The 26,477-nt window shown below is 59.0% G+C and overlaps 2 protein-coding genes across 7 annotated transcripts in view; one reads left to right on the top strand and one right to left on the bottom strand.

Moving 5' to 3' along the window:
• THAP4 (THAP domain containing 4) overlaps positions 1–9,193 on the bottom strand; it is a 34,827-nt gene extending 25,634 nt beyond the window's left edge. The window contains exons 1-2 of one of the 3 annotated variants that reach the window (XM_055403888.2): positions 8,968–9,193; positions 5,903–7,086 (exon numbers count right to left, since the gene is read on the bottom strand). In XM_055403888.2, the coding sequence (XP_055259863.1) occupies positions 5,903–7,086; positions 8,968–9,044 (1,261 nt within the window). In that variant the 5' untranslated portion in view covers positions 9,045–9,193. Of the gene's footprint in view, positions 1–5,902; positions 7,087–7,285; positions 7,538–8,123; positions 8,547–8,967 lie in introns of those variants that run through there. The other 2 variants (XM_055403890.2, XM_055403889.2) reach the window with 2 other exon arrangements.
• ATG4B (autophagy related 4B cysteine peptidase) lies at positions 9,136–26,477 on the top strand. Of its 4 annotated transcripts, none has more exons than XM_055403894.2 (13): positions 9,136–9,704; positions 17,367–17,468; positions 17,597–17,668; positions 18,702–18,800; positions 19,166–19,267; positions 19,731–19,803; positions 20,294–20,373; positions 22,642–22,835; positions 23,116–23,194; positions 23,347–23,492; positions 24,332–24,379; positions 24,624–24,717; positions 25,384–26,477. In XM_055403894.2, the coding sequence occupies exons 1-13, from the start codon at positions 9,695–9,697 to the stop codon at positions 25,455–25,457; spliced, it is 1,173 nt and encodes a 390-aa protein (XP_055259869.1). In that variant the 5' UTR covers positions 9,136–9,694; the 3' UTR covers positions 25,458–26,477. The 4 variants fall into 4 exon arrangements, with proteins under 4 accessions (XP_055259869.1, XP_055259867.1, XP_055259868.1 ...); XM_055403892.2 differs by having other exon boundaries at positions 25,339–26,477; XM_055403893.2 differs by having other exon boundaries at positions 24,332–24,388.

Raw genomic sequence — 26,477 nt, 5'->3', positions numbered from 1 at the left:
AACAGCTGGAGATTAAACAAGACACTTCTAAGCATAAAGGGGGCCAAGGAGGAATTCTCAAGAGAAATAAACGAACACTTAAACTAAATGGAAATGAAACTACAAAACTACAACTTATCAAAATTTGTGGGATGCAGGAAAAGCAATGGTTAGAAAGAAATGTATAGTGCTGAATGCATATATTAGAAAAGAGGAAAATTTGGAAACTGTAAGTACAGAAGGAAAAGCAATTAAGCTTAAAGTAAGCAGAAAAAAGGGGGGAAAATTAGAATAGAAACCAATGAAATTGAAAACAGGAAAATAAAAAAAGTCAATAAAATCTCAATGCACATATTAGAAAAAGAGAAATAACTGAAATTAATAATCTAAGTTTTCACCTTAGGAAAATAGAAAAGGAAAAGCAGTTAAGTTGAAAACAAGCAGAAAAAAAGGAAAAAAAATTAAGAGCAGAAACCAATGAAACTGAAAACAGGAAAATAAAATCAACAAAAGGTTGGCTTTTTTGAAAAGATCAATAAAACTATAACACTCTAGCTTCGTTAACTAAGGAAAGAAAAGAGAGAAGACACAAATTACCAACATCACAAATAAAAGAAGAACATCCACTACAATCCCACAGATGTTAAACTGTTTAAGGGACACTATGAACAACTTTATGCCTACAAATCTGGTAATTTAGGTAAAATGGATCAATTTCTTGAAAGACAATAGTACCAAAATTTAAACAAGGAGAAATAATCTGAATAGGCCTATATCTATTATATCAGAGAAACGGAATCAATAACCCCCAGAACAGAAAGCATCAGTCCTAGATGGGCTTCTAGAATATCAGTGAATTCTATAAAACATTTAAGGAAAATTTTACCTATTCTTTACAATCTCTTCTGGAAGGAAGAAGCAGAGGGAATACTTTCTAAATCATTCTATGAAACCAGAATCACTCTATTATCAGAATCAGACAAAGCTATTAAAAGAAGGTAAAACTATAGATCTCTTTCACCAATATAGATGCAAAACTCAACATGAGCAAATACCATCTAACGTAAAAAAAAAATATATATATATACCATGATCACTTGGGTTTATTCCAGTATGCAAGCCTGGTTCAGCAGTCTAAATCAATTAATATAACCCCCATGTCCATTGTAGGATGAGCGGATAAACAACACGTGGTCCATCCATACGGTGGAATATTACTTCTGCAAGATGCTACAACACGGATGCACTTTGTGGACATCAGACCAACCACAGATGGACAAATACTGTGTGATTCCCACACGCGAGTCACAGTCTCAGAGACAGAAGGCAGAGCGGCGGCTGCGGACATCTGGGCGAGGGGAGAAGCGGAGTCACTGACAGGGACAGAGCCTCGGACTCACGCGAGTCACAGGACGGCCAGCATGACAGCTGCGCAGCACTGTGCACGGGCTGAACGCCACTGCACTGAAGGCTGACAGCCTGATATGGGGAATTTTTGTTGTTTGTATTTTAACTCAATATAAAGAAAGGCACAATGAAGATAAAAAAGAAATGAGCTATCAGGCCATAAAAAGACACAGAGGAACTCTCCACACATACTGCTGAGTCAAAGAAGCCAACCTGAAGAGGCTGTGTGCTCTAGTTCCCAGCATCTGCAACTCCCAGTCTCAGCACTCTCCTGAAGAGGCAAAACTGCAGACAGTCCTAAGATAAGCGGCTGCAGGGGCTGGGAGGGGCAGCGTGAACAGGCAGACGGAGTTTCAGGGCAGGGACACGCCTGCGCTGCCGCACTAAGGGTCTGTGTGCTTACGCGCTGGTCAAACTGCGAGCGTAAGGTGCACCCCCGGGGTGTGCCTGGACCCCGGCTGGGAGGCCCACAGTGGCTGCCCTCCACCAGGCCAAGGCTGGTGCTCCTGCATTTGTACTCATTTAAAACATTCCTTCCTGTCTCTTCCCCAGACCCCGGCTGGGAGGCCCACAGTGGCTGCCCTCCACCAGGCCAAGGCTGGTGCTCCTGCATTTGTGCTCATTTAAAACATTCCTTCCTGTCTCTTCCCCACTGTGTTTTTTTTGTGGCACACAGATTCACCTTCAATGGTCTGAAATTCCAAAATTTCTATCCATCCAATATTTTGTTTTCTTCTACAGAGCTGGTCTTAAGCAAGATATTCCTGAGATTTGTATCTCTGAAAGATATTCTTTTTTGTTAACAAGTTTGTCAGTGGGTAAGAAAAACAACACAAAACACCTCAAATATAAGACAGTGAATCTAAATGTAACCTATGGGGCTTAGTTAATAACGACGTATCAGAGTATGGGCTCAGAATCAGCAATGCATGAGCCTCTCAGAGCCCAAGTGGAAATGTTACATGTTAGCAGTAGGGAATAGCAGGGGGCAGAATTCCTGTTGTTGTCTGTTAATTTTTCTGTAAATATAAAACTTTCCTTAAAAAAAAACCCCCAAACTATTAGAAAGTACAGTTTCCCTGGTGGCTCAGCTGGTAAAGAATCTGCCTGAAGTGCGGGAGACCTGGATTTGATCCCTGGGTTGGGACGATCCCCTGGAGAAAGGAAAGGCTGCCCACTCCAGCGCTCTGGCTGGAGAATCGCATGGACTGTGCAGTCCATGGGTCACAAAGATCCCATGTGTTCATCGGACACGACTGAGCGACTTTCACTCATTACAACATAATCAATGGAAGGCAGTAGGAGGCAGAAATACAGATGAAATAAGATTATCAGAATACTGATAAATGCAGAAGCTGGGGTGGGAAGCTAGTTAAGTGGGGTTATTATACTTTTCTGTTTAATTTGTCCATGTTCGAGATTTCCACAATAAAATCTTTTAAAACTCCAAATTAATTCAAGAATTATATGTATAAAGAATAAAAGAATAAGAAAAAAACTCAGATATATTTGAGGCAAGTATTAAATCACTGACCCGAGGGCACAGCTGAATCACACTCGACAGTGGACACCCTTGTCCGTGGGGACGCTCACCGGTCAGTGAGCAAGTCAGGGCAGGGCAGGGCAGAGACGGGACGAGTGTGGGAAAACACCCACCCTCCCTGGCTCATGGGAGCGCCTGCAATGTGCCCGGTGCGACCGGACACGTGGAGTGAGCCGGGGCTCAGTGAGAGAGCCTGTTCTGTGGGGACGCCACTCCACAGCAGCTTCTGGGGGGCAAGCTTCCCAGACCCAGAATATGCAGCCCCAGTGGCCCAGCTGCTGTCGTGGGCGTTCTGCCCAAAAGAGGAGGCCTGGTTGAAGATGAAGGACTGAATAAACACGAGTGCGGTCCCTTCAACACAGAATGCCTCCAAAACGACAGGAGACCCCTGCACTGTGAAGAGTTGAGAGCAGCTGGTCTGGACAGCAGGGGGAGCTGGCAGGCAGGGACTCGGGGCACTGGCTCCCCTCCCCGGTGCTCCCCCACCCTGGGCCCCCCTCCCCCAGGCACAGCCTGTTCTTCTCAGTCCTCAAGGCTCTTCCTCAAAGCTTCCCTGTGGAGCCACGCTCCCTCCCAGCTGCCGCCCACTTTCCCCCAGGCCCCTCACGGCTAACCCTCTGAGAGCCTGGTCCCTGGCCACCCTCAGTGGCCCCTGCCCTTCACCAGGTCCCCACCCAGCTCTGCCCACATTAGTCCAAAGAGACTGGTCACCAGTGACCCCATGTGGCCAAGGCGGCCATCTTTGCTCCACTCTGGTTGGAGCTGCTGCAGCCCAGCTGAGCATCCCCTTTCTGCAACACCTTCTACCTGACTGCAGACACACGGGTGCCACTTTAAGTGGCTGGGTGCTGGCTCTCTGGCTCCAGACCTGAGGGGGTGTCTCAAACTCGACTCCTCTCAAAATGTCACTGTCATGGGAGATGCCCTCAGATCATTAACTGTTTCCCCCAAAGAGAGCAAAATCGCAAACGATGAATAGTGTTGAGTAAAGTAAGCAGCACGACGCGTACATGCATCTAGCTACGGGTGTGTGATGGGATGAGCAGGTCTAGCGCTCTGATCAGACAAGACTGGCGCCTGGGAGCCGATTCACCCACGCATTCACAGAAAGAGGACGCACGCCGGCAGTCACCCACCGGTGTGGAAAAGGAAATGAGAAAGTCTAACTAAGTCGGACACGACTGAGCGACTGGACTGAACTGAACAAATTAAAGAATGAAGAAGCAGGCCCACGTTTCAATTTACCAATCATCCCAGTTGTAAGCGTATTAAGTTACTATATAAAATGGCTCTCAGGTTGAGTTAAAATATAGCTACAAAATAAAGCCATAGAAAAAGTTTGAAAATGAGACCAAACTTTAAATGGGACAAAATGGCCTTTCCGTTTGATAACATACAGGCACACTCACATGTCTAATAACATGCAGGTGAAACTGGGAAGACTTTCAAGGAGCAGCAAGTGAGAGACCTACCTCCCTTCTCAGAAACCCACAGAGCAGTGGATACAATAAGTTAGGAAACAGATCAGCTGACCAATGAAATAAGCTAGATTCAGCGCTGACAAGAACAATGTAACCAGCTTGCAGAGTACAAGTTCTTCTCCCTGTGGGGGAGGCTCTCTGAGGCCAAAAGGCGCAGACTGTACTGAGCCTCCGTGAAATCTCAGAAGATTCTCAAAGGTTGCCAAAGCACTGGACCTGAACAATAAAACAAAAATCAGCTCCCTTCCCCGAGGCTATGCACGTGAACAACTATGGCACCCTCCTAAATAACGCAGGTTAAAGCGGGAATTGGGCTAAAATTACAAATGCTTTGGAAACCAACCGCCCAGAAAGCAGCGGGAGGTGGGTGTGTGGCGCAGAGCAAAAGCCACAGAAGGGGCCAGCCTTACCTGCAGGATCGGGAAACACACACTGTCTCAAAGGAGTCAGCACTGCCCTCCAGAGCAGAAAAGCCATGGACGTAAGAGAGCAGAAAGAAATGAGGATGAATGAAGAAGAAAAAACCAGCGACTTCATCAACGCAGGCGGCTTGGAAAGAACTGCCACAGTGATAAGCAGGGCCGTGGCCGAGAAGAGCAGAAACAGTACCAGAAAGTAGTTACTAAGCACGAGAGGCCACAAAACCGCTGGAAAACGCTAGGAGAGAACACAGGCTGCGACTGACTGGCACAGCAGGGTGGGTGTGGGGTTTGCTCGTGTTTGGTTGTTGACCTGGGTGGGGGGCGGGAGGGGGGCTAGTCCAGGAAACGGTGAAGAGCCTGTGTCACACTGCAGCCTTTCCTCACCCGCAGTTAATCACAACCTGGAGGACAAGCGCGCATTCAGACTACATGCACCACGTGGGAGGAAAACAGTCTCCACCTTCATACACTTGACAGGCAAGAGACACTATCCTCAGAGCAAAGTTTCCAAGAGACAAACAGTAAGCTAGGAGGGAACGCAGAAACATAAACGATAACATGTGAAACACAGAGCCAACCTGTCTGCACAGAAAAAAAGACACATAAACAAAAGCATAAAAACTAATCTAGCCACCTGGGAAGCGCAAATGGGAATAATGCGGAGTCTTCACCGTTTCTTGGGCTACAAATTTCTGTAGTATTCTCACGAGAACTCTACTTCAATAGCGCTCGCAATTTTAAGGTTAGTATTAACATTCAAAACTACCTATCATCAGGGATATTCATCACAAGGCAACTGGAAAGGACTTCCCTCTGCTTTACACTCTCTTCTCATCTCTCTAGCAGGTCACAGTTTCTGTCTTAATTTACACTCAGGCCGAACCCCCCAGGACTCTGCCTGCGGTGTGCGCTGCCTCCCTCTCCAGGCCCCTCCTGGTGGTCCTGGGTCTCCCACTTCTCCTTCCGCACTGGCTAAAGCCTTCAGCTACAGCTGCCACCCTGGCTCCCATCCCTCTGGAAGGGCCTGGAGACAGCGTACGGGGCCCCTGGGCCAGGGCTCGGGTACTGACCACGGCCAGGGGGCAGCAGGCTGCTCAGGTGAGGGAGGCTCAGCCTCCGCAGCTGGTCCAGCTTCTGGCGCAGCTCGCGCACCTGGCTATCTGAGCGGCTGACCCTCTGGCGCAGGGTCCGCAGCTCGCCATTCTTCTTCTCCACCTGCTCCCGCAGGCAGCACACCTGGCTCTTGCTCTGGCGGGAGGAGAAGCAGTAGGAGTGCAGCGAGTCGATCAGCTTGCAGGCGCCCGACGCCGACAGGATGACCTCGTTGATGGACATGGGGCTGGCATCGCTGTGCTCGCTCTGGACGGCCTCGGCCGCCGGCTTCGGGGTCACGTCGGTGGGAGGCGCCGAGGCGCCCTGGGCCGGCTTCTGCGGCGTGGCCGTGAGCGAGGAGCTCGCCGAGGGGCAGGCGCGCGGAGGGCTCTGCGCCGGCCCCTTCTCGGGCCCGGGGCTGCTCCCGCTGCAGCCAGGCTCTGCGTCTCTCCTCAGCCGCTTCCGTTCCACGGGCTCCCGGGGGACCGCCGGCCTCTCTCGGGCGTGCTTGGAGGAGAAGCTATAGGAGTGAAGCGAGCCGATGAACTTGCAGGCCCCGGAGCCCGGGGGCGTGAAGTCATCCGCGGAAACGCCGCTCCTGTCCACCAGGCTGCCGTCAGCAGGCATGGTGCCCTCGTCGGCAGCATCCACAGCCCCTGTGCCGGCTTCTCCCTGGCTGCCAGAGGTGGCCGCGGAGGACGGACCATCCTCCGCGCGTCCTTCGGGAAGCTGCCGCACCCGCTCCTGACCAGCGGCCTCCCGGGCGGCCCTGGCCGCGGTTCGGCCCTGAGGCGTGGCCCGCTTCAGCTTGCGGGGCTCCGGCTTGGCCATCGGGCTTGCACTTGAGGACGATGGTGACCCTGCAGCTCCCTTCCCGTCCGCGGTGTCACTCGCCTGTGCCCTCAGACCCGCCGAGGCCTTCCCGGCGTCCCTCCTCCGGGGGCGGCCATGGCCTCCAGCCCCCCTTTTCTTCTCTGCCAGGTGGAAGATGGACGGCACGGCCGTGGGCTTGAGCAGGCGGTGCTGGTCCTCCAGTCTCTTGGAGAAGCTGTCTTTGGTGAAGTGCTCACTGCAGAGGAAAGAATACTTAGTGGGGGTCCAGTTATCCCTCTGAACAGCCTTCAACCACTGCATCAGACGCTTTGAGTCCTTTAGCGGGAATCTGCAGGACAAACAAATCACAAAAAAAATAATTAAAATGCCTCCCCCTAATATTGTCAACTATAACAGAAGAATAACAGTTTTTACAAATACCCAGACCTGTATTGACTTTCCCATTTACAAACTTAGTAAAGATCTAAGGATCACCTTGTACTTGCAACTTATTAGTGGAACAGAAAGATGAGACACAGACTGCCTACCCTTAAGGAGCTACAGCAAATCACTGCTAGATGGCTAAAGCAAATGGTGCAAATCCAAGGTGAAGGCGAATACCTCCTCCTAGGCTGCGGTAAATAACCTGCAGGGACACAGAGTGACTGGAGAGACAGAGCCGATGGCATCGTGACAGCAGGAAAGGCTCCAGGAAGTAGTTCCTAGAAGCTCACAGCAGGTCAACCCTCCTGGTGAGCAGGACTCTGGATGCTAAGAGGAGGAAACATGGCTGCCCATGGGCACCCCCCCCCCAATTAGAAGCCAGGTCCGGTGTCAGCCAACAGAGATGAGGGCAAGAGGCCAGGAGAGCACCCCACCCCAAAGTGCCCCAGCTGCGGCTCCGGCCGAGGCTGTAAGACAGCTCTAAAAGGGGGCGCTGTGCTCCCTTTAAAAGGCAACCAGTCCCCGGAAAATACTGAATAAAACACTTAACAAACTTTTATTTTCTTCATTCAGGCAAGATCTCTATTTAGAAAACTCTAGTGAAACTGCACGTGCCAGTGTGGGAGTGGTGCGGCCACTCTGGAAAGCCGTTAGCCACACCCGAGGCCACCTAGCCCACCTGAGCGTTGCGGGACCAGGCCCGGCGGCGAATGGGGGGTGGGCTGCTGGAATACCAACTCCTCAGCAAGTCCCAACCACTCTGACCTTCTAAATTTCCTCATTGCTTTGGAAGCCCATTACCCTAAGACTCTCGCCCCACCCCCAGTTCCCAGGTGAGAAAACTACTGGCTCTGGAGAGAACTTGAGAAAGCAGGGAGCTGACATCTACAATAACCTAATACTATCTTAATAGATTGTGACGATTTGAGAGTTAGCGCTAACCAACTTCAACTTCCAGTGAGCTTCTAAAGAGACTTCGGGCAGGTATTGGAAACTTAAACATCCCCCTGAAACAGAAAAGTCTGCGGCAGAAGGCTGTTCGGGCAGTTTCTTCTGCTCACGTTCTGTTCTGATACCGCAGGCGGGGAGGTCGCAGAGAACCACTCGCTGAAAAGGGCTGAGTCCCAGCGCCTTCCTAGAGCGGGTCAGCCCAGAGAGAAGGCCGACCCACCACCCCGTCCGGGGCCACCCTCCGCGGCGCCACGGCTCTCAGCGGCGCCGCGGCGGGGGCGGGCCGGGCCGGCAACACGCGGGACGCGTCCGGGCGCTCCCCGGAATCCGGGGCCGTCCGGAGGGCCCCCGGGACACAGCGTCCGGGCGCGCGTCAGTCCCCGTGGCGCGGGGCGCCTTCGCTCGGTCACGTCCCGATCCAGAGGTCCAGGCGGGCTCCCCGCGACGGAAACGGCAGCAAAGTGACCGCGGGCGCGAAAGGATGGCCGCGCCGAGCAAGCGCGTCCCCCGCGCGCCCCGTCTCCGGAGCCCGGCGGCGGCAGCCCGAGCCCCGGTGGCTCAGGGCGCCCGGCGGCCTACGACCGGCCGAGGGTCGCGGGCTGCGGGGGCCGCGGTGGCCCGAGGCGCCCGGCCCAGAGACGCCGGCGGGCCAAGGTCACACAGCGCCGCGCTGACTCACTCGCGGGGCCGGCGCCCCGAGCGCCCCGGCGTCCGGCCGGGCCGCGCCGCCGCGCTCGCCCCGCGGGGCCGGGTCGGGCCGGGCCGGGCCGGGCGGGGGCGTGGCCGGCGGGCCGCGCGGGTGGCGGGCCGGCGGCGGCGGGCGGAGCGCGCTTACCTGTGGAAAGAGACGGCGCGCTTCTCCCCCTTGCCCTGCCGGTTGGAGCAGTTCGCGGCCGCGCAGCAGATCACCATCTCGGGCCTCGGGCCGCCGCCAGGCTCCGGCCCTCGTCGCGCCGCGCCGAGCCCCGAGCGGGACCGCCCCGAGGGGAGGGCGCGCGGCGACACGGCTGCGGGACGTGGGAGCCGGCCCCGCGGCCCCCGCCGTACGGCAAGATGGCGGCGCCCGGCCGCCCGCCGCCCGGCCGCCCGGCCCGGCTCTCGGCGCGCCCGACCGCCCCGGCGCCAGGAGGGGCGCCGCCCGACACGCGCGGGGCCGGGGCTGGGCGGGGGCGCCCCGGGCCTGCGGCGCCCGCCGGCGACATGGCGCCCGGGGCGCGTCCGTACGGCAAGATGGCCGCCCCGGCGGGCGCGCGCGCGCCGCCGCCCCGCCGCCCGCCCCGCCGCCCCGCGGCTCTTTAGCGCCGGCCTCCGCGGCCGCGGCGGGTCGCCGCGGGGATCCCCGGGTCGCCGCGCAGCCCGCCGGGAGGCCGAGCGCGCGGGCCGGGCCCGCACGCCAGGCACGCCGTACGCCAAGATGGCGGCCGCGCACTTCCAGGCGCGCACTTCCGGCCCCGCCCGCGCTCGCGCAGCGCGACCCGGATTGGCCCGGGCGGCGGCCCGTCGCGTCGCGCTGCGGAGCCGTCGGAGCGACGCCGCGCTCAGTCGGCGGCCCTGGAGCGAAGATGGACGCAGGTGAGGGCCGGCGGGGCGCGGGGCCGCCGGGGAGGCCGTCGCCGAGCCGCTGCGCGCCGGCGCCGGGGCTGGGGCCTCGCGGGCGCGGCGCGGCCCTGAGGCGGCGCGGGGCGCGGGCGGCGTCCGCGTCGGCCGGCGAGGGGCTGACAGCCCGGTCGGGGTCGGAGTGTGTGGCGCCCCGGCGGCCGCTCCCGGGGGCCCGAGGGCGGCCGGGACGACTGGGGCGGCGCGGGGCGCGGGCGGGGGCGCCGGGCGGTGCTGCGGGGCAGGCGGAGCCGGGCTCCGACGCGGCGGCGGGAAGCTTTGGTCCCCCCGGCCCGGAGTTGAGAAGGAAAAACTTCAACTCTCGCAAAGTTACGTGGGTAGGCTGCAGGCGAGCGACACACTTCAGTACTCACAACGCACGCGTTTTTCCCTTTTCTTCAAATTCAGTAACCAATAAATGATGCCAGCGTTCCCCGTGATTGAAAGGACAGACTGACTCCGCCTCGGCGTGCCTCTACTTCTTGGGAGCTTAGCAGCGATGCAGTGTGTGTGGGACTGGGTTGGGAGGGTGTGCGCGCATCCGTACATATGTGTGTATCTGCGTGTGTGTGCTGTTTTCATTGTGTTTCTACTGCGGAGGGGAGGCTTCTTTCATTTTGGTGACACGCTATTGGGGATCTTTGTCCAGTATCCTTGAAAGCGTTCTTACACCTTGAAAGGCCGTCGTTTTCCATCTCACAGCAGGGTTACTCCTTTTATAAACTCTGTAGAAAGTGTTCTGTGTTAAGAACCCTCTCAACGGTACAGACTCTCCTCTGGCATAATTCCCCCTAGTGTCCTGGATGACATTGTTGTTACTTCATTTTTCTCTTCCTGGACAGCAGCTGCAGTGGGCATTTACTGGACTCTCAGTTTGGAAGCTGTGACAAAGACCTTCATGGCCAATATTTGAGTGATGTGTGGCGTCTTGTCAGGTCAGCGTGTTAGGTGGTAGAAGAAGATGGTACCTGTGATTCCCAAAACGTAATGTTGATCAGATGTGTCGTGAAGCTGTTTAAAACAAAAAGGACTATGCCCCTGGATGGGGGAAGGATTAGAATTATTTTCTTACTAAGACCATCCCTTGAGAGACTCGGTTAGGGTGGAAAGCACAGTTTAATGTGGTCATTTGACTTTGAATGTGGAAACCGTCATGTTCAAGTTTAGAGCAGCCACATGATGGAACCTTCATGGGACCCTGCCCCCTGCTTCAAAGCAGAGATACTTCCGTGTGAAGGCGTCTGCTGATGCTGATAGAAACATCTGTGACTCTAGGGTGTTGTGGATCAGTTTTCTTTCTGACCTGACGCTGTGCGTCCTTTGGGATCTTTAATGTCCAGCCTGCCCTGATTCCCGGAGTCCTTACAGGTTCTGCCTTCCTGGCCAAACATTATGAAGTTCTGGTGGTTTTCACAGCCATCCGTTCAGTAGCTGTGTTTATTACTGAGTGTGGGTTTGTGTCCGGCATTGTTCTAGATCTTGGGACTAGAGAAGTGAACAAAATAGTTAAACAGCGTGTCCTGACTGACATGTTAGACGTGACACCCATGGTGTGGCTCGTGGGCGAGTGCTGTGGGCCCAGCAGGAGGGAGTTGGAATCACCAGGAGGGCCTGGAAAGACCTTACCACAAAGGCAGCCAGTTTTGACTGGGACTCAAAAGCAGTTCAGGGGGAAGGGCGTGTGGCCTGCTCCGGGAGCGACCAGTGGCCAGGGTGCAGTGGGTAGGAGTGAGCAAACTGAAGGCAGGGCGGCGACACGGTCTGGTCATGGGCTTTGTTGACTCGTGGGGCGGGCATGAGAGTGGGATGGGGCTGCTTTGGGGGCTTTTTCAAGGAGGAGTAACATGACTCGCACTGGCGGCTCCGCTGCAGAGGAACAGAAGGCCTGTCAGGAGGCCGCTGCAGTGAGCCAGGCGCGAACCTGGAGGGCTGGGTCCTCGTGGGGAGAGGGGGTTGAAATCCGGTGCCTCTGCAGGTTGGGGCAGGAGGGCTGTGGCGGTGGGAAGTGTGAGGGCCAGCCCCGCATCGGGAGAGGCGTGAAATGCTGCGGTCTGTGGCTTGAGCTGGGAAATGCAGACGGGAGGGCGATGTTCGGAGGCGGGTCTTCAGGGGGTGACGGTGAGGCACCTGCTTGAGGTCTGTGGTGTCGTCCAGGGAGCCTCGGGCCTGCAGGCCTGGAGCTGAGGGCAGATGCCTGGACTGCAGGTAGAAGTGTGTGGGGCCACCCTGGGCGAAGTCTCTAAGGGCCTGAGTGGGAGGGGAGGCGGGGCTGGAGGCCCAGGGCTGCTTCCAGGCTGTGGGCGGCAGGCAGACCCCAGGCCTGTCCTCAGAGCCCGCTCTGGTTGGCACTGAACTTGACATGCTGTCGGCTCCTTGAGGACAGAGTTGGTATCTTGTGCTTCATCTCTGGGCTTTGCCTGTGTCTGACAGGTGGTTGGTGATGGAAGAAGCAGAACTTGAGTTGCTGGTGATGGACACGGTCCTGTCCTGTGGGTGTTCCTGGGCTGCAGGGTTTGTGTATAATGGAAATCCACGTGTTGGTGTAATGTGTAGGGGATGAGGAGGGCAGTCAGGCTCACTGGGGGCCGGTCGGCCGGTGTCCATTCTCTCCGGTGTGTTCACTAAAGTGGCCTGGGCAGTGTCCTGGTGCCCTTAAAGTTCCACTTTTCTTCCCTTCCATTGGTCTCCTTCCCTTCCTTTTTTCATTGAGAACTGTTGTTCAGTCGCTCAGTCGTGTCCCACTCTTTGTGGCCCCATGGACTGCATCAAGCCAGGCTTCCCTGTCCATCAGCAACTCCTGGAGCTTGCTGAAAGTCATGTCCATTGAGTCGGCGATACTATCCAACCATCTCATCCTCTGTCATCCCCTCTCCTCCTGCCTTTAGTCTTTCCTGGCATCAGGGTCTTTTTTTAATGAGTTGGCTCTTTGCATCAGGTGGCCTAAATATTGGAGCTTCAGCATCAGTCCTTCCAATGCCACCATACTTGCAAACTTGTTATTTTAAACATAAGCGTATTCGTATGGAAGGAAAGAAGGGAAGACCTTTCTTTGGGTTTTATTCTAAAAGCGTACATAACACCTGTTTACGAAGTACAGTCTCTCAGAAATGTACACGTTTTGAGAAAATGTCTTTGAAGTGTGGTTCAGTTCAGTTCAGTCGCTTAGTCGTGTCCGACTCTTTGCGACCGCATGAATCACAGCACGCCAGGCCTCCCAGTCCATCACCAACTCCCGGAGTTCACTCAAACTCATGTCCATCGAGTCGGTGATGCCATCCAGCCATCTCATTCTCTGTCGTCCCCATCTCCTCCTGCCCCAAACCCCTCCCAGCAACAGAGTCTTTTCCAGGGAGTCAACTCATCGCATGAGGTGGCCAGAGTATTGGAGTTTCAGCTTTAGCCTCAGTCCTTCCAATGAACACCCAGGATTGATCTCCTTTAGAATGGACTGGTTGGATCTCTTTGCAGTCCAAGGGACTCTTAAGAGCCTTCTCCAGCACCACAGTTCAAAAGCATCAATTCTTCGGCGATCAGCTTTCTTCACAGTCCAACTCTCACATCCATACATGACCACGGGAAAAACCATAGCTTTGACTAGACGGACCTTTGTTGGCAAAGTAATGTCTCTGCTTTATAATATGCTGTCTAGGTTGGTCATAACTTTCCTTCCAAGGAGCAAGCGTGTTAATTTCATGGCTGCAATCAGCATCTGCAGTGATTTTGGAGCCCAAAAAAATAAAGTCGACACTGTTTCCCCATCTATTTCCCATGAAGTGATGGGACCAGATGTCATGATCTTTGTTTTCTGAAGTGTGGTACATTACACTAAGCTCTAAAGAATTCTAATGGTGCATATTTTTTGTGCTTTTCCCTGGTTGAGTTACCGTGTAATTGAGACTAAGTCATCTGGTTACGTATATTGAGCACAGTTTGCTATTTTTCAATCATGTTAATAACATTAAATTGAAACATTTTAAAAATAGAATTGCCGTTCTATTAGTGGATTTTCTGCTTTCTCTTCCTGGTGTGATCAGGGACACCCTTGGGAAGAAGAGGTGACTGGGTGGAAAAAAAAATTTCTAAAAGTCTTCTTTCTCAAAGTGGATGGTGCGTGTCTTGCTTCTACTGTGTTCTCTTACTTCAAATTAGAGTCACTACCCGAACATCTGGAGACTGGCATTCTTTGGGAAGTTGGGCTCCTTTTAGCTCAGGAGGCGTGTGAGCTTCATAGGTGAGGATCCCGAGGTTCCCCTCATGGGTGTGTGTCGTGAGACGAGGCGCCCTCCATGCCGAGTGTGGAGACTGCTGGTCCTGAGCTGGTGGAGCTGGCCAGTCTGAGGACGAGTCAGTGCAGGAACTTCTGAGGGTGGACTCCTCTTGTGCATCGGTCTGCGTGAGGCTTAGTGACTGTGAACTTTGATTTAGAAACGGAAAGGTATCAGAGTTTCTATTGAAGTCTTTGCTGACCTTGTGTTCTGCAGCGTTTTCTGCCCTACAGAAGCATGAAAACACATTTTGGCTAAATTAATACTGAAAACAAACAACAGTGGCGTTGGTTCAGTGGAGCGTGATTGAGTTTCCTTGGACACGCCTTATGGCTTGAGCTCACGGGGAGGGGGCCAGGAGGTGCTGAGAGCCGGGCTGGGGTCCCGGATCCCTGGCACCAGCCTGGATTGTCATCCCGTGGGCATAGCTGGCCGCTTGCCCTAGTTCCCGGGTGAAGAAACAGAGGCTCAGGATTGTGAGTCGTGTGTCAGCCAGCAGGTGGGTTCTCTGTTTCCAGAGTCAGATCTCAATAGAAAGTCGAATAGCAGAAGTGAGTGGAATTCGGAGAGGTCTGTCCTTCCTTCACTGCAGAGGCTGAGCCTCAGGTCAGGGATAGCCAGGGGCTTGTGGCGGGTGTTGGGGGCAGGTGGGTTGGCCCGTGCCCCCTAGGCCAAGAAACCCTTGGCTCTGCCCCTCTGGCCACAGCTGCGGGTCTGCGGACTCCGTGTGGCCCCAGGGGCGGGCCTGCTCTCGGAGCCAAGGCTGGTCAGGTCACTTGGGTGGCCGGGCTGATTCTGGAGGACGTTGTCCTAGGTGTTGCAGCTCGGACTGTGGAGATGGGTGTGCTGCTCTCCCCGCACCCCCCTGGGAGGACCAGGGCCTCGTTGCACATGCTGATCGGTTTTTCTCTTTGACTCCTGCTTTGTCAGCAAGTTAACCTGGCATAGGGGAGAAGGGCGTGGGCTGCAGACCACCGGGCGCTTAACGGGGTGCAGCGAGGGGAGCCGGGCCTGGGGTGTCCTAGGCTGATATCAGAGGAGCTGTGACCTGTGCCCAGAAGGGTCCCGCCCCCAGGAGGAGTGGGAGGTGTGGGCTCTGGGACCCCTGTCAGCTCCTGGCTGCCCAGCCCGGCGGCTTCCTGCCCACATGGTCCCTTCAGGAGCTTTGGGCGGTGAAGACTGCGAGGCTGCCCAGCCTGTAATGTTGTTAGTCACAGCGGGGGACTCGGTGACGTGTTAACAGGGAGGACACGTGTTTCCCCTTCCCTCTGAAGTTGGCTGTGTTGCCTGTAAAGTCGGCACGTTGCCCTGCGAGCCGGGCCTGCTTCCTCACGTGTCCCTTCCTGGGTGGGAGCCTGCCCGTTTCGGGCGGCTGCTGCCCCCGGTGCTCAGAGCAGCCACGCCCCCTTTCCTTGCTCACCTCACTGGGAGCTGGTGTCTCAGAGCGTCCCAGGGCCCTCTGCTGTGTGCGTGTCCCTCTGTCCTCGGAGCACTCCAGGGCTTAGTAGGCAGGGCCACTTGGGTTCTGGGCTGCGGTCCTGCGGGGTGAGCGTCACTGCCCTGCAGCGCTGTTGGCTGAGATCAGACAGGTCCTGTTGGCGCTGCACCCTTGGAGTCATCTTGGCGGGCGTGAGTCCACAGGTCTGTAAGCCTCTGGGTCTGAGAAGGCCGTGCCCTCTGCAGATGTGGAGACGGCTTCCACGGGCAGAGACTCAGATGTGTTCTCTCTTTGAGAAGACAGAAGTGTAGCTCATTCCTGCTCGGTGTTTGTAATCACGTGCATGAACAGCAACCCTACATGGAAAGGGCTAGAGAGCAACTTGGAGGTTAAATTATTAATCCCTGATCGCAAGCCAGCCTGGCAGATGCGGGGAACGCGCAGACAAGGCAGGCCCTCAGAGCAGGGCGGCCTCGCCCCGGGCCCTTTGGAGCCGCTGCAGAAGCGCAGGGCCCCTCTGAGCCCGTGGGGTTTCGGGCAGTGGGCAGGAGGCAGAGCTGGCTCCCTGCGGCTTCTTGGTGCGTGCTGAGCACAGGGCCTCTCTTGCTGCCGGCGTGTGGTGTTGCCGGCGTGTGGTGTCACCAGCGCTCTCTGCAGGTTGGCTGAGTAGCAGTTTAGCCGTTCAGGGCAGGCAGACTGTGTGCCTTTGTCCTTGGCGTTGGTGCTGCATGCTGACCTTGGCGCCCTTTGTCTGCGGGCCTCTTGGGAGCCCCTCTCGGGAAGGGTTCAGGGCTGCGTCCCAGCTGTGCTGCGGGGCGTCCTGCCACACGTTCTGGGTGACGGGCGAGGAGCTTTCCCCACCCAGAGGCTGACCGTGTGCCCGGGCACCCCCAGCCTTGAGGGCCCCACAGGGACCTGCGCCCCTCTGCCTGCCTTTCCTGGGGCTCGGGGTGCGAGCAGGACGCTGTGAGGCGCTGGGACTCCGGACAAAGAAACGAAGGTGACTTGGCACAGACGGCTTCTGCAAGGAGGCACGAGGCTGCAGCTGGTGCTTTATGTTTTTTGGCCTTTGGGTTGTTTTGTTTTAGTAAACTGCTGTTGTTTACCAAAAGGTAGGGCTGTCATTGAAAAATAAAGTCAAGTGTGGGAGAAGCTCATTTCATGTCTTTGATTTTCCGGAGAGCTGAGTGGAGTTGCAGGTGGAGGGGATGGGGGCACTGTCAGAGCTGGTGAGGTGGCAGCCGGGAGTGGGGTGCCCAGGATGCCCCGTGGGCCTCGCCCTGTGGGCAGTGGCTGAGCTGCCGCTTCGGGAGCCCAGGGCAGAGGGAGGGTGTCTGCCAGGCTCTGGCTTTTCTGAAGCCATGTGGTGGGCGGGTCAGGATGGGGCGGCCGCAGGTGGACACGGTGCCCATGCAGCTCCACGGGAAGTGGGGGGTGCGCCCCAGGTTCCAGGGTGCCTGGGGCCCCGGGGCTTTGCACTGGTGTCTGGAACAGTGCCCTGCTGGGTCGGGTGGCCCGGCCAGACTGCTGCTCCACCTTGCGTGCTGTCCAGACCGGCCCCACGTGCAGAGACGGAGGTCTGGGCCCATCTGTATTTGTCTTCTAGGTTCAAGTCTGAAACAGTTAGGGGCTAAACGTGTTAGTTACTCAGTTGTGTCCAACTCTTTGTGACCTCATGGACTGTAGCCGACAGTCCCGTGTGTCCATGGAGTTCTCCAGGCAGGAATACTGGTGTGGGTAGCCATTCCCTTCTCGAGGGGATCTTCCTGGCCCGGGGATCAGACCTCCATCGTGTGTACTACAGGCGGCCCCTCTACTGTGCAGGGCACTCCTCCCGCCCCTGTGTGCCTGGGCCTGTCCCCTACCCCTCCCCCGTGTGGGGACCACGTGGAGGATCAGGAAACAGCCATCAGAGTGTGCCTTTGGTTTCCATAGCTACTCTGACCTACGACACGCTCCGATTCGCTGAGTTTGAGGATTTCCCTGAGACCTCGGAGCCCGTCTGGATCCTGGGGAGGAAGTACAGCGTCCTCACAGGTACGGCTCCGCCGAGCTGCCCTGCTGTCCTGCAGAGAGCGGTGTGGCGGTGAGGTGTCTGTGATTTCCCGAGACATGGGCCTGGATGCTTACCGCCATGTGTGTGTCCCCCTTCTCTCACTGTCTAGAAAAGGACGAGATCTTGGCCGATGTGGCGTCGAGACTTTGGTTTACGTACAGAAAGAACTTCCCGGCCATCGGTAAGTACCGCCTGCTGTAGCGTGTGCTTCAAACAGGAAACGTAGATCTCAGCGTGTCAAGGGCTTGTCCCTGGTGTCAGCCTCAGGCAGCCCTAGTTACAGACGCAGCGAGGTCTGCACCTGCACAGCCCAGGGCCTCGGTCCTGCCATGCCGGTGATGCTTCTGACAGTGAGCCGCGCTTGCTCACTGGGGCCTGGGCGATGAGCCACGCCCAGTGTGCGCAGAGCGGAGCATGGCAGGAAGCGCGTGGCCCCTCTCAGTGCTGAGGCTGCCTCTGCTCCTGGAGGCCCCGGGCCTCCGTGCTGGGCCCGGGTTGGAGCTGGCAGTGCTGTGGGTTGGGCACTGGGAAGCCTTGGTCGCACTCCTCAGCTGCCCTCGCAGGTCCCACTCTTGGTTGTGGGCCCTGAAGGGCAAGGCGGGGCTCCTCTCCCAGTTGGAGAGGCTGGGACCAGGAGACGCCCACCCTGGCGGCTGGTCTCCATCAGCCCCGCTCCTCAGGGGGCTGCTGTCTGTCCCCAGAGCTCTGGAGCTGGGGGCGCCTCTCTGTCCCGGGGCCGTGTCCCGTGGTGGGCTTGTCAGACACCTCAGGCTGTCTCTCGCTCTTGCTGGGCCCCAGTGGGGCCTGCATGAGCGGCCGTCAGGGTGGAGCTCAGCAGCTCTCCTGGCTGTGGTCTGTGCCACTGTCTGCCACGCGAGACTGCCGTGCGGGGTGGGTAACCTGCGTGCTGCCCAGGCTGCCCCTGCAGGCGCTCTGCCCACTCTGAGCCCGCTGTCCGGGGCAGGCTGTGTCCGCCTTGGGGCCTGTCGCACACCTGGGGATGCCGCGCCCTCTCTCCGCATCACTCCGTGAGGCTGAGGTCTCTTCCTGTGTGTCCAGACATTGTTTCTCTGAGACTTGTTCACACATCGGCCCCTAATGAGAGGGGATTGCGAGGGCGTTTCCCTCGGCGTGAGCGGGTCATCGGCGCAGAGTGAGCCGTGCGGGGCCAGGCCTGGGTCTGATGGTGCATGCCTCTCTCCCCTCCACGGCAGGGGGCACCGGCCCCACTTCGGACACGGGCTGGGGCTGCATGCTGAGGTGTGGACAGATGATCTTCGCCCAAGCCCTGGTGTGCCGGCACCTGGGCCGCGGTGAGTCTCTGCGGAGTCAGCCGCATTCTCGGGGGGCGGGGCGGCATCACCATCACACTCTTGGGGCTTCGGGGTTTTCTTTGTAACAACCTCGAAGTTTTCATTGATTAAAGAAAGTGGCTTTGAAGATGCTCATAAGCGTTTGTGTTTCAGAAGTCATTTTTAAACCACCGAACCTTTCTTCATTTCTGTGTGGATCTGCTTTGATGTGTTGGCATGTATATATTTGAAATCCTGAAGAATTCGATTCTTCCACCCGGGGAGTTTCTCAGGAAGTTTGGGCACCGTGTTTTGAGTGCTTTGTAACGATGACGGCTTCTTGCCTGTGTTTGGTGAAACTGAGCTTGTGTGTCTATCTCCCATAGACTGGAGGTGGACGCAGCGAAAGAGGCAGCCAGACAGCTATTCCAGCGTCCTGCAGGCGTTCCTGGACAGGAAGGACAGCTGCTACTCCATCCACCAGATAGGTGGGGGGCCGCGGCACGTCGGGTGTGGGCCTCGAGGGCGCCTCTGTTGTGAGAGGTGGGGGTTCTGTGCAGCTCTCTGCCCGAGCTGACATGCTGTCAGCCTGGCGTTGGTGAACAGCAGCTTGCAGGCCTTGCAGGCTGCTCCTTGGCACCCTGTGATGGCGGCACTGTCCAGACGCCCCGCCATCTTGGCCAGCTTGTGTTCTGTCTCCACCCACGTGGAGGGGGTGGAGCTCTGTGCTCACCCACCTGAGCGCCGCCTCAGTCCGCTCCCTCGCGGGGCTAGGGTCGGGTCTGAAAGGGGTGCACCTTGAAGAGAAGGGTGTCCCTGCAGGCGGCGGTGGCGGTGCGTCCTGGCGCGAGGCAGACTTCCCGGCTGGTGTTCCCAGGCGGCCTCTCGGGCCGGGAGTGGGCGGGTGGGGAGGGTGGGGTGAGGGTCGCTAACCAGCTCTATTTCCTGCAGCCCAAATGGGAGTCGGCGAGGGCAAGCCCATCGGCCAGTGGTACGGGCCCAACACCGTCGCTCAGGTCCTCAAGTACGTGCCTGGGTGCCCAGACTCGCCTGGGTCTCTGCTGCTGAAGGAGACGAGGGGCCTCTTACTCTCTCAGCCTTTTCAGGACCCTCAGCAGAGTCCTCAGAGGTCACTGTGCCGAGTGGTCTTAAGAGTCAGAATTTGTTGTTAGCGAGGATGTGCCCACCTGGGTCCTGGGAGCCCCTGCAGAGCCCCCTCCTCTCAGACCGTCACTCCTCGGCCACAGGCGCCCACCCAGCACGGTGCCTCCTGCTGTGCTGTCAGCTCCACGTGTCGGGGGGGGCGAGGGCTGGGCTGGTCGGGGTGGCCGGGCTGCCTCAGGCTGGGCGAGATCTGGGCTTGGCTTCTGACTCTTGCCCTTGTGTGCTGGCCTGATTGGGAAGTGGCTCCCTGAGTGGCTCCTTGCGTGACCTCCCCTGCACAGCCGTGTCTGGCAGAGGCCTGGAGGCTCGAGCCGGGCAGGCTCATCGGGGTGTCCTCCTCTTCCCGGTAGGAAGCTGGCTGTCTTTGACACCTGGAGCGCCCTGGCTGTGCACGTGGCGATGGACAACACGGTGGTGATGGCGGACATCAGTATGTGAGCGGGCTCCGGGCTGAGGGCCCTCGGGCGGTGCCAGGCAGGGTGGGAGGGCGCTGGGTGTGCTGCTGCTGCGTCTTGGGTGGAGTTATCAGTGCCCGTGTGCTGGGCCTGTGTGCGCTCTGACGCCCCATGAGGAATGCCACCGCGCCGTCCTGGCCCCCAGATGCCGCCAGGGGTTAGAATCCCGAGGAGGACCCGGGTTCACGGGGTCTGGCAGCAAAGACGTGGCCTAACTGTCGTCACTGAGGAAAAGCAGAGTTGAGACGTGCTGACAGTGTGAGCGGGGCTGGAACCCGCAGGCGGGGGCCTGGTGGCGCCGGGAGCCCCCTTACTGGGAGGGCGCGGCGCGGGGCGGGCCGCATGGGGTGCGTGAGCCACTCCTGTCTCGGGCCGGGCGTGGGCGGAGCCTGCACCAGCAGGATGGTGTCCTCGTCACAGAAGGGCCTCTTAGTCGGCAAAGCGGAACTGATGAAGCTGAGAGACAGTGCAGCAGGGCGGGTATGTCCATGGGGCAGTCACCTAAACTACTGCAGAGCAGGCAGGAAAAAAGGGCAAGGTTTTAATCACCTAGAAATGTCAAGCTTTCCGCCTCAGGGTTTGGGTCGAAAGAGTCAAGCTTAAAGGTTACACGTCAAAAAGCGACTTGTACAAAGCTCAGCGGGGAGCACATACCTTCAGTACTGGCGATGACGTGGTGAGCAGTGACAGGGAGTTAAGTGTAGTTCAAGAGCCTAGGCAGGGACCAGTAAAAGTGAAGGAAGGAGCTTCAGAAGCATGGCCTTAATGAAGACACCTGCAGAGATAATGACTTAAAGGGAGGTGTGGCGGAACCATTACCTTCTAGAGCTGGTTCTTGGCAGCAATGCGCACATCGCCAGCAGCTGCGTCAGGGGTGAGGAGAAGCCCAGAAACCTGTGTGTGGAAACCAGGAGGGGAGAGCCTGACGCTGACCCCTGTGCGTGGGCTTCACCAGCCCAGCAGTCCCGCCACGCCCGCTGGTTGTGCTGCAGCTCAGCTCAGCTCTGAGCCCGTCTGCAGGTGGCATCACACCTGCAGGGCCACCCGACATGCATCCCCCACCGAAGACCCCAGGGCAAATCCAGGTGGGGGGCTTGTGCTTCCGACAGACTTGCTGGAGGCTCCATGACCCGGTCCTCGGCTCTGTGACTTTGCTGGTGCAGCTGGGAGACTCAGGAGACCTTTACTGATGAGAGCAGGGGGGTGCCCAAGGACAGGACTCGGGCAGCTGGTGGAAGACACGCTTGAAGTTCTTTCAGCATTTATGGAGGCGGCACTAACAGGCCCGAGGGACCAGGTCGTCATCTGCTGGCAACTGAACTCCAGCTCCCCTCCCTGGAGTGGCGTGGAGGGGCGCCTGCATCCAGCCCCTCCCTCAGGGCTCTCCAGAGCCCCCAGTAACAACCAGGGACAGCTCCATGGCGCTCCTCACTTGGGAAGGTCCGAGGGTTTGGGGGCACCTGCTCAGGACGCACCCCTGGCCCCTTCTGATGAGCGAGTGGGCTCGAGGGTGTTTGCTGGGCTCTGAGGAGTTGCCGAGTGGGGTCTGACGCTCCAGTGCCCATCCCTGCCTCGGGTATCTGTCGGCACTCTTCCAGTAAGTGGATTCATGGCTCTTTTTTTTAAATTCACGGTGTGTTCCCTTAGGGTTGTGACTCGCTATCCCAGACTTGGTGGCTCCTTGACAGTGTCCAGGCATGTGTGGCCGTGGCCCCTCCTTCCTGGCATTCTCTCTCCCTGCGCACTTGGCCCGTCAGTGGGGAAGGGTGTCCAGGAGCCACGGCTGGGTGCCTGGGGTGCTCGTGGCTGCGGGAGGGTTTCCTCCACTGAACTCGGGAGTAAACCTGCTCCCTGAGGGACTAGCGGCTGAGTTTAGACAGGAGAAACAGAAAGCAGAAACGCCGAGGCTTGATGCTGTCCTTGCTGAGGGGCCTTGGGCCTGCGGCCAGCGCTGCATGCACCCAGCTGGCGGCTCCAGGGGCTCGTTTGCCGTTGCTCCCCCGGTGCACGTGCGTGCTCTGTCGCGTCACTCTCTGTGTGCTGTGTCTCAGCTTCGGAGTTCTCAGCTGGGCACGTGGAAAGTGTGCGCCCCACCTCTGCCTGCAGCGGTGGGTTTCTCTTAGGCTCAGCCTCCAGGTCTGAGCCGCTGCCGTACTTGGCGCACTGGACCATTCACAGCCATGTCTTGGCGGTGCACTCGCGCCTCCTCCGTTTGGCCCCTCAGAACAGTCTGCCTCTTGCAGGGAGGTTGTGCAGGAGCGGCCTTCCCTGTGCCGGGGCCGAGGCCTTCCCCGCAGACTCCGAACGGCACTGCAACGGCTTCCCGGCAGGCGCTGAGGGCGGCGGGTGCGCGGCTCCCTGGAGACCCTTGGTGCTGCTCATCCCACTGCGCCTGGGGCTGGCGGACGTCAACGCAGCCTATGCGGGCACGCTCAAGGTGGGTCTGTGCTGGCCCCTCCCCTCCTGCGGCCGGGGCCCCCAGCTGTCCCCTCTCTGCCCCCGGCTTGTGCCAGCTCCTCCCCACGGCTGCCTGCCTGGCCCGTGGCTGGGCTGACCCCATGTGCACCTGCTTGGTGCCCTGCCGTCCTCTTCGCCCCGCCTGGGGCTCCCCCGAAGGACCCACCGCCTCAGGGTCGGCTCTGTGGGGCTGTGCTCGCAGCCCCGCAGGGGTGGGGCGTGGGGAGGAGCCCCTGCTCACACCCCCCGCCCCCCCGCAGCACTGTTTCCAGATGCCCCAGTCCCTGGGTGTGATCGGAGGGAAGCCCAACAGTGCCCACTACTTCATCGGCTATGTTGGTGAGTGGGGGTCTGCTGCGGGTGAAGGAGGCAGGTGGTCTTCAGGGGCCCCCCACCCACTGGACATGAAGCCGCCTCCGCCAGGCCGACGTGGCTTTGGGGGCTGCAGTGGGGCCGCCCTGCGCCCGCTGACCCATCCACCGCCCACCCAGGGGAGGAGCTCATCTATCTGGACCCCCACACCACGCAGCCGGCTGTGGCGGCCGCTGACCGCTGCCCAGTCCCGGATGAGAGCTTCCACTGTCAGCACCCGCCCGGCAGGATGAGCATCGCAGAGCTCGACCCATCCATCGCCGTGGTGCGTCCCCAGCGTCCCGCTGTCAACGCTGTCTGCTGCTGCTTCAGGAGGGAGGCCCCGCCCCCGTAATGTCACTGTGTGCGCTTAGCGTGACGGTCCTGCCGTCAGAACTCGGAGCTCACAGAGCGGCCCCGCCCCCTGTGAGCCCGCCCGCCCCAGCCGTGGCCCCCTCCTTGGGCTCCCCACCCCGTGAGCTTGGTACTCGGTGCCGTCGTTTCTGAGCTGCTGTGTCTGCCGGGTGGCCCCTAAGAGCGCACCCCTTGCTCATGCTCTTCTGACGGCGAGGCGGGGAGGGTTGGTTCGGCTCAATACATTTGCGGGAGGCCGGGGACCCCTAGACATCAGAACAGCCTACAGCTGACCCGAGCCGTGGACGGGAGGCGTCAGCGGGGGTCTCGCAGGAGCTCGCCTGTGAGCTCGTCAGAACGAGGCCGGGTCTGGGGCTGGCGGCGGGGACGGGGAGGGGTGGCTGCTCCTGGGCCGCCGGCCTCCTGCGTGTGGGTCCTCACCCTGGCCTGTGTGGTGCCCGGGCGCCTCTCCTCGGCTCCTACTCCCCTCTCTGCGGGCAGGTTGAGTGCCCCCGGTCCCCTCACCCTGGCGCTCTCTGGGCAGGGCCTCCGGGGGGTTCCCCGTGTCCTCTCAGGAGGGCCAGGCCAGGGGCACGGCGGGAGCCGGCTCCTGCTGTGCGCGGGCATCCTCGTGACCAGGCCCTTCTCCGTCCGTCTGGGTGGAGGGGGGTGCGCACCGCGGCCGGACAGCAAGGTGGGCCTGGCATGTGGAGGGTGCACCTGAGGGCCCGCGGGCTGGGCAGCCCTGCTCACAGCGGGTGTTGGTTGCAGGGGTTCTTCTGTAAGACTGAGGACGACTTTAACGACTGGTGTCAGCAAGTAAGAAAGGTTGGTGGTGGCTCCCGAACCATGGGGTAGGGGCCGGAGGCTGGTCGGGGGTCTGGGGTTCAGCCCTCCGCTCAGCTGGCCCGCCCTTTGCGGGGCCGCACTTGCCTCACCTGTCCAGGGACGCCCGGCCATGCTTGCTGTGGTTGCACACCCCCTGGGATTCCCAGCCCTGGGGTTGCCGGGAAGGCCCCTTGGTCCTCCCTCCACCGTGGCTTGACGCGTGGTCTGCCGACAGCTGTCCCTGCTGGGAGGCACCCTGCCCATGTTTGAGCTGGTGGAACAGCAGCCTTCCCACCTGGCCTGTCCGGATGTCCTCAACTTGTCCTTAGGTGAGTGCAGATACCCCAGGGTCTTGGGCCAGGGGTGCAGTCTGTGTGATACCGTCCTCCCCTGCCTCCCCAGGGCCTGTTCTGCTGACCTGTGGCCTTTCACGTTGGCCTGAGCCCCGGGCGCAGTTCCCTGGGGCTTTGTGAGGGACCCTGGGGGGGCACACCATGCAAATCCGCTTCATGCCCCTTGGGCTCCTGGGAGCCAGGACAGGCTAGGCCTTCTGCAGCGAAGCAGCCGCTGGGGCTAGGTCCCCGCGGCCCCATCATTCTGGGGGCATCTTCCCAGTGTGAGTGGAGTTCGTGCAGAGGGGACCCGCGGTGGGGCCGGGGTGCCCACGCCTCTGGGCACAGATGCCCACTAGGCCTGCGTGGTGCGGCTGGGCGCCCACCTGTTGCGGGGTCCTTGTCCCTGAGTCTCAGGGCTGGGCTCTGCTGCCTGTTTGGACCCCGCCTGGAGCAGGGCGCCCCAGCTGGGCAGTCCCAGGTGCCCCGCCCCCATCTGCATCTAGGCCGCCCTGACAGTCAGGCACCAGGCAGGACTGCTCCTCGAGGGGCACGCGGGTGGGACATGGGGTGAGGCCTGTGCGCCCTCGGGCACTTGACCCTCAGCTCCGCCCCCAGGCCGAGCGACCCACACCTGCGTCTGCCGAGGCTTGTTTTTTCTAGATTCTTCTGACGCAGAGCGATTGGAAAGATTCTTCGACTCAGAAGACGAGGACTTCGAGATCCTGTCCCTCTGAGAGTCCTGCAGGCGGGGACGGTCTCACTGGCCCTGCAGGGGCGCTTGGCCGCCGTGTCTCCTCCACCTGCTGCCCACCGCCCTGCCGCCTCCGCCTGACGGAGGCCCCGGGGGCGCGCTCCTGCTGCACTGCCAGCCCTGCCCGGCGCCCTGTGCCCTCCAGGCCTGGCCGCCTGCCTTGGAATTAAAAGCCCTGTCTGAAGCTCTGTGAAGGACATGGCTGCCACTGGGCGTGTCCTGAGACAGGCTCTGAAGACACAGTCTGGAGGGCGCCATGGGAGAAGGGGCCAAGGACCACGGCAGGCGTCCCGCATTGGGAGGAGAGGCGTGGGGGCGGGCAGTCAGGTCCAAAGATGTCACTGCGCGCGGTGCCTCCCGCCTGGAGCCCCAGGGAGGCCACGGGCCCCGCGCTGCTGCTTGCTTGTCTCGCCCGCTTCCCCTGGGGTGGGGGGCTTGGGTGGCTCGACGCCCCCAGAGCAGCCCCCCGCCTCACCCCTCTTCAGGGCCTCCTTCCCAGTCGGCACAGCTTCAGATGGTTTGGGGCCCAAGGGTCAAGCCTTCCGCTTGTGGTGTGAGGTGGGTGTGCTGTCCCTCATGGCGGGGACACACCCAGACCTGCTCACACTGATCTGGGGCCATCTGCCACCTCTCAGCCTGCACTCGTGCCCCACTGACGGCCTGTGTCTCACCTGGAAGTGCAGACCAGCCGGGAGCTTGGGTGGTGGGCGCCCCTCCCAGGAGCCCCCACCCGCCCACCCCCCAGGGCAGCGGGCACCCCGGCCCCCCGGTGCCGTCCACCTAAGTTATTTCGTCTCCCTTTCTGTCGCCTCCCCCCTGTCCTTGTTCCCCCTGCCACTGGCGTACGGGGTCTCCTCTGCTCAGCCGGCAGCAGGGGCGCTGCCTGGGGACGAGAGGGGCCTGTCTTGTGTGTGTTGGGAAAGGCTTACTGAAGAGTGTTCACTCTTAGTCGTGTAGTTCGCGGTTCTTTACTGCAAATAATAACAGTTTCAATAGAAAACAA

This window comes from Moschus berezovskii, chromosome 4 (assembly GCF_049115385.1).
Source record: "Moschus berezovskii isolate FMDL1 chromosome 4, NW_MosBer_1.0, whole genome shotgun sequence".
In the NCBI taxonomy this organism is placed as follows: domain Eukaryota; kingdom Metazoa; phylum Chordata; class Mammalia; order Artiodactyla; family Moschidae; genus Moschus; species Moschus berezovskii.
This window is presented reverse-complemented; position numbering and strand designations above follow the sequence as displayed.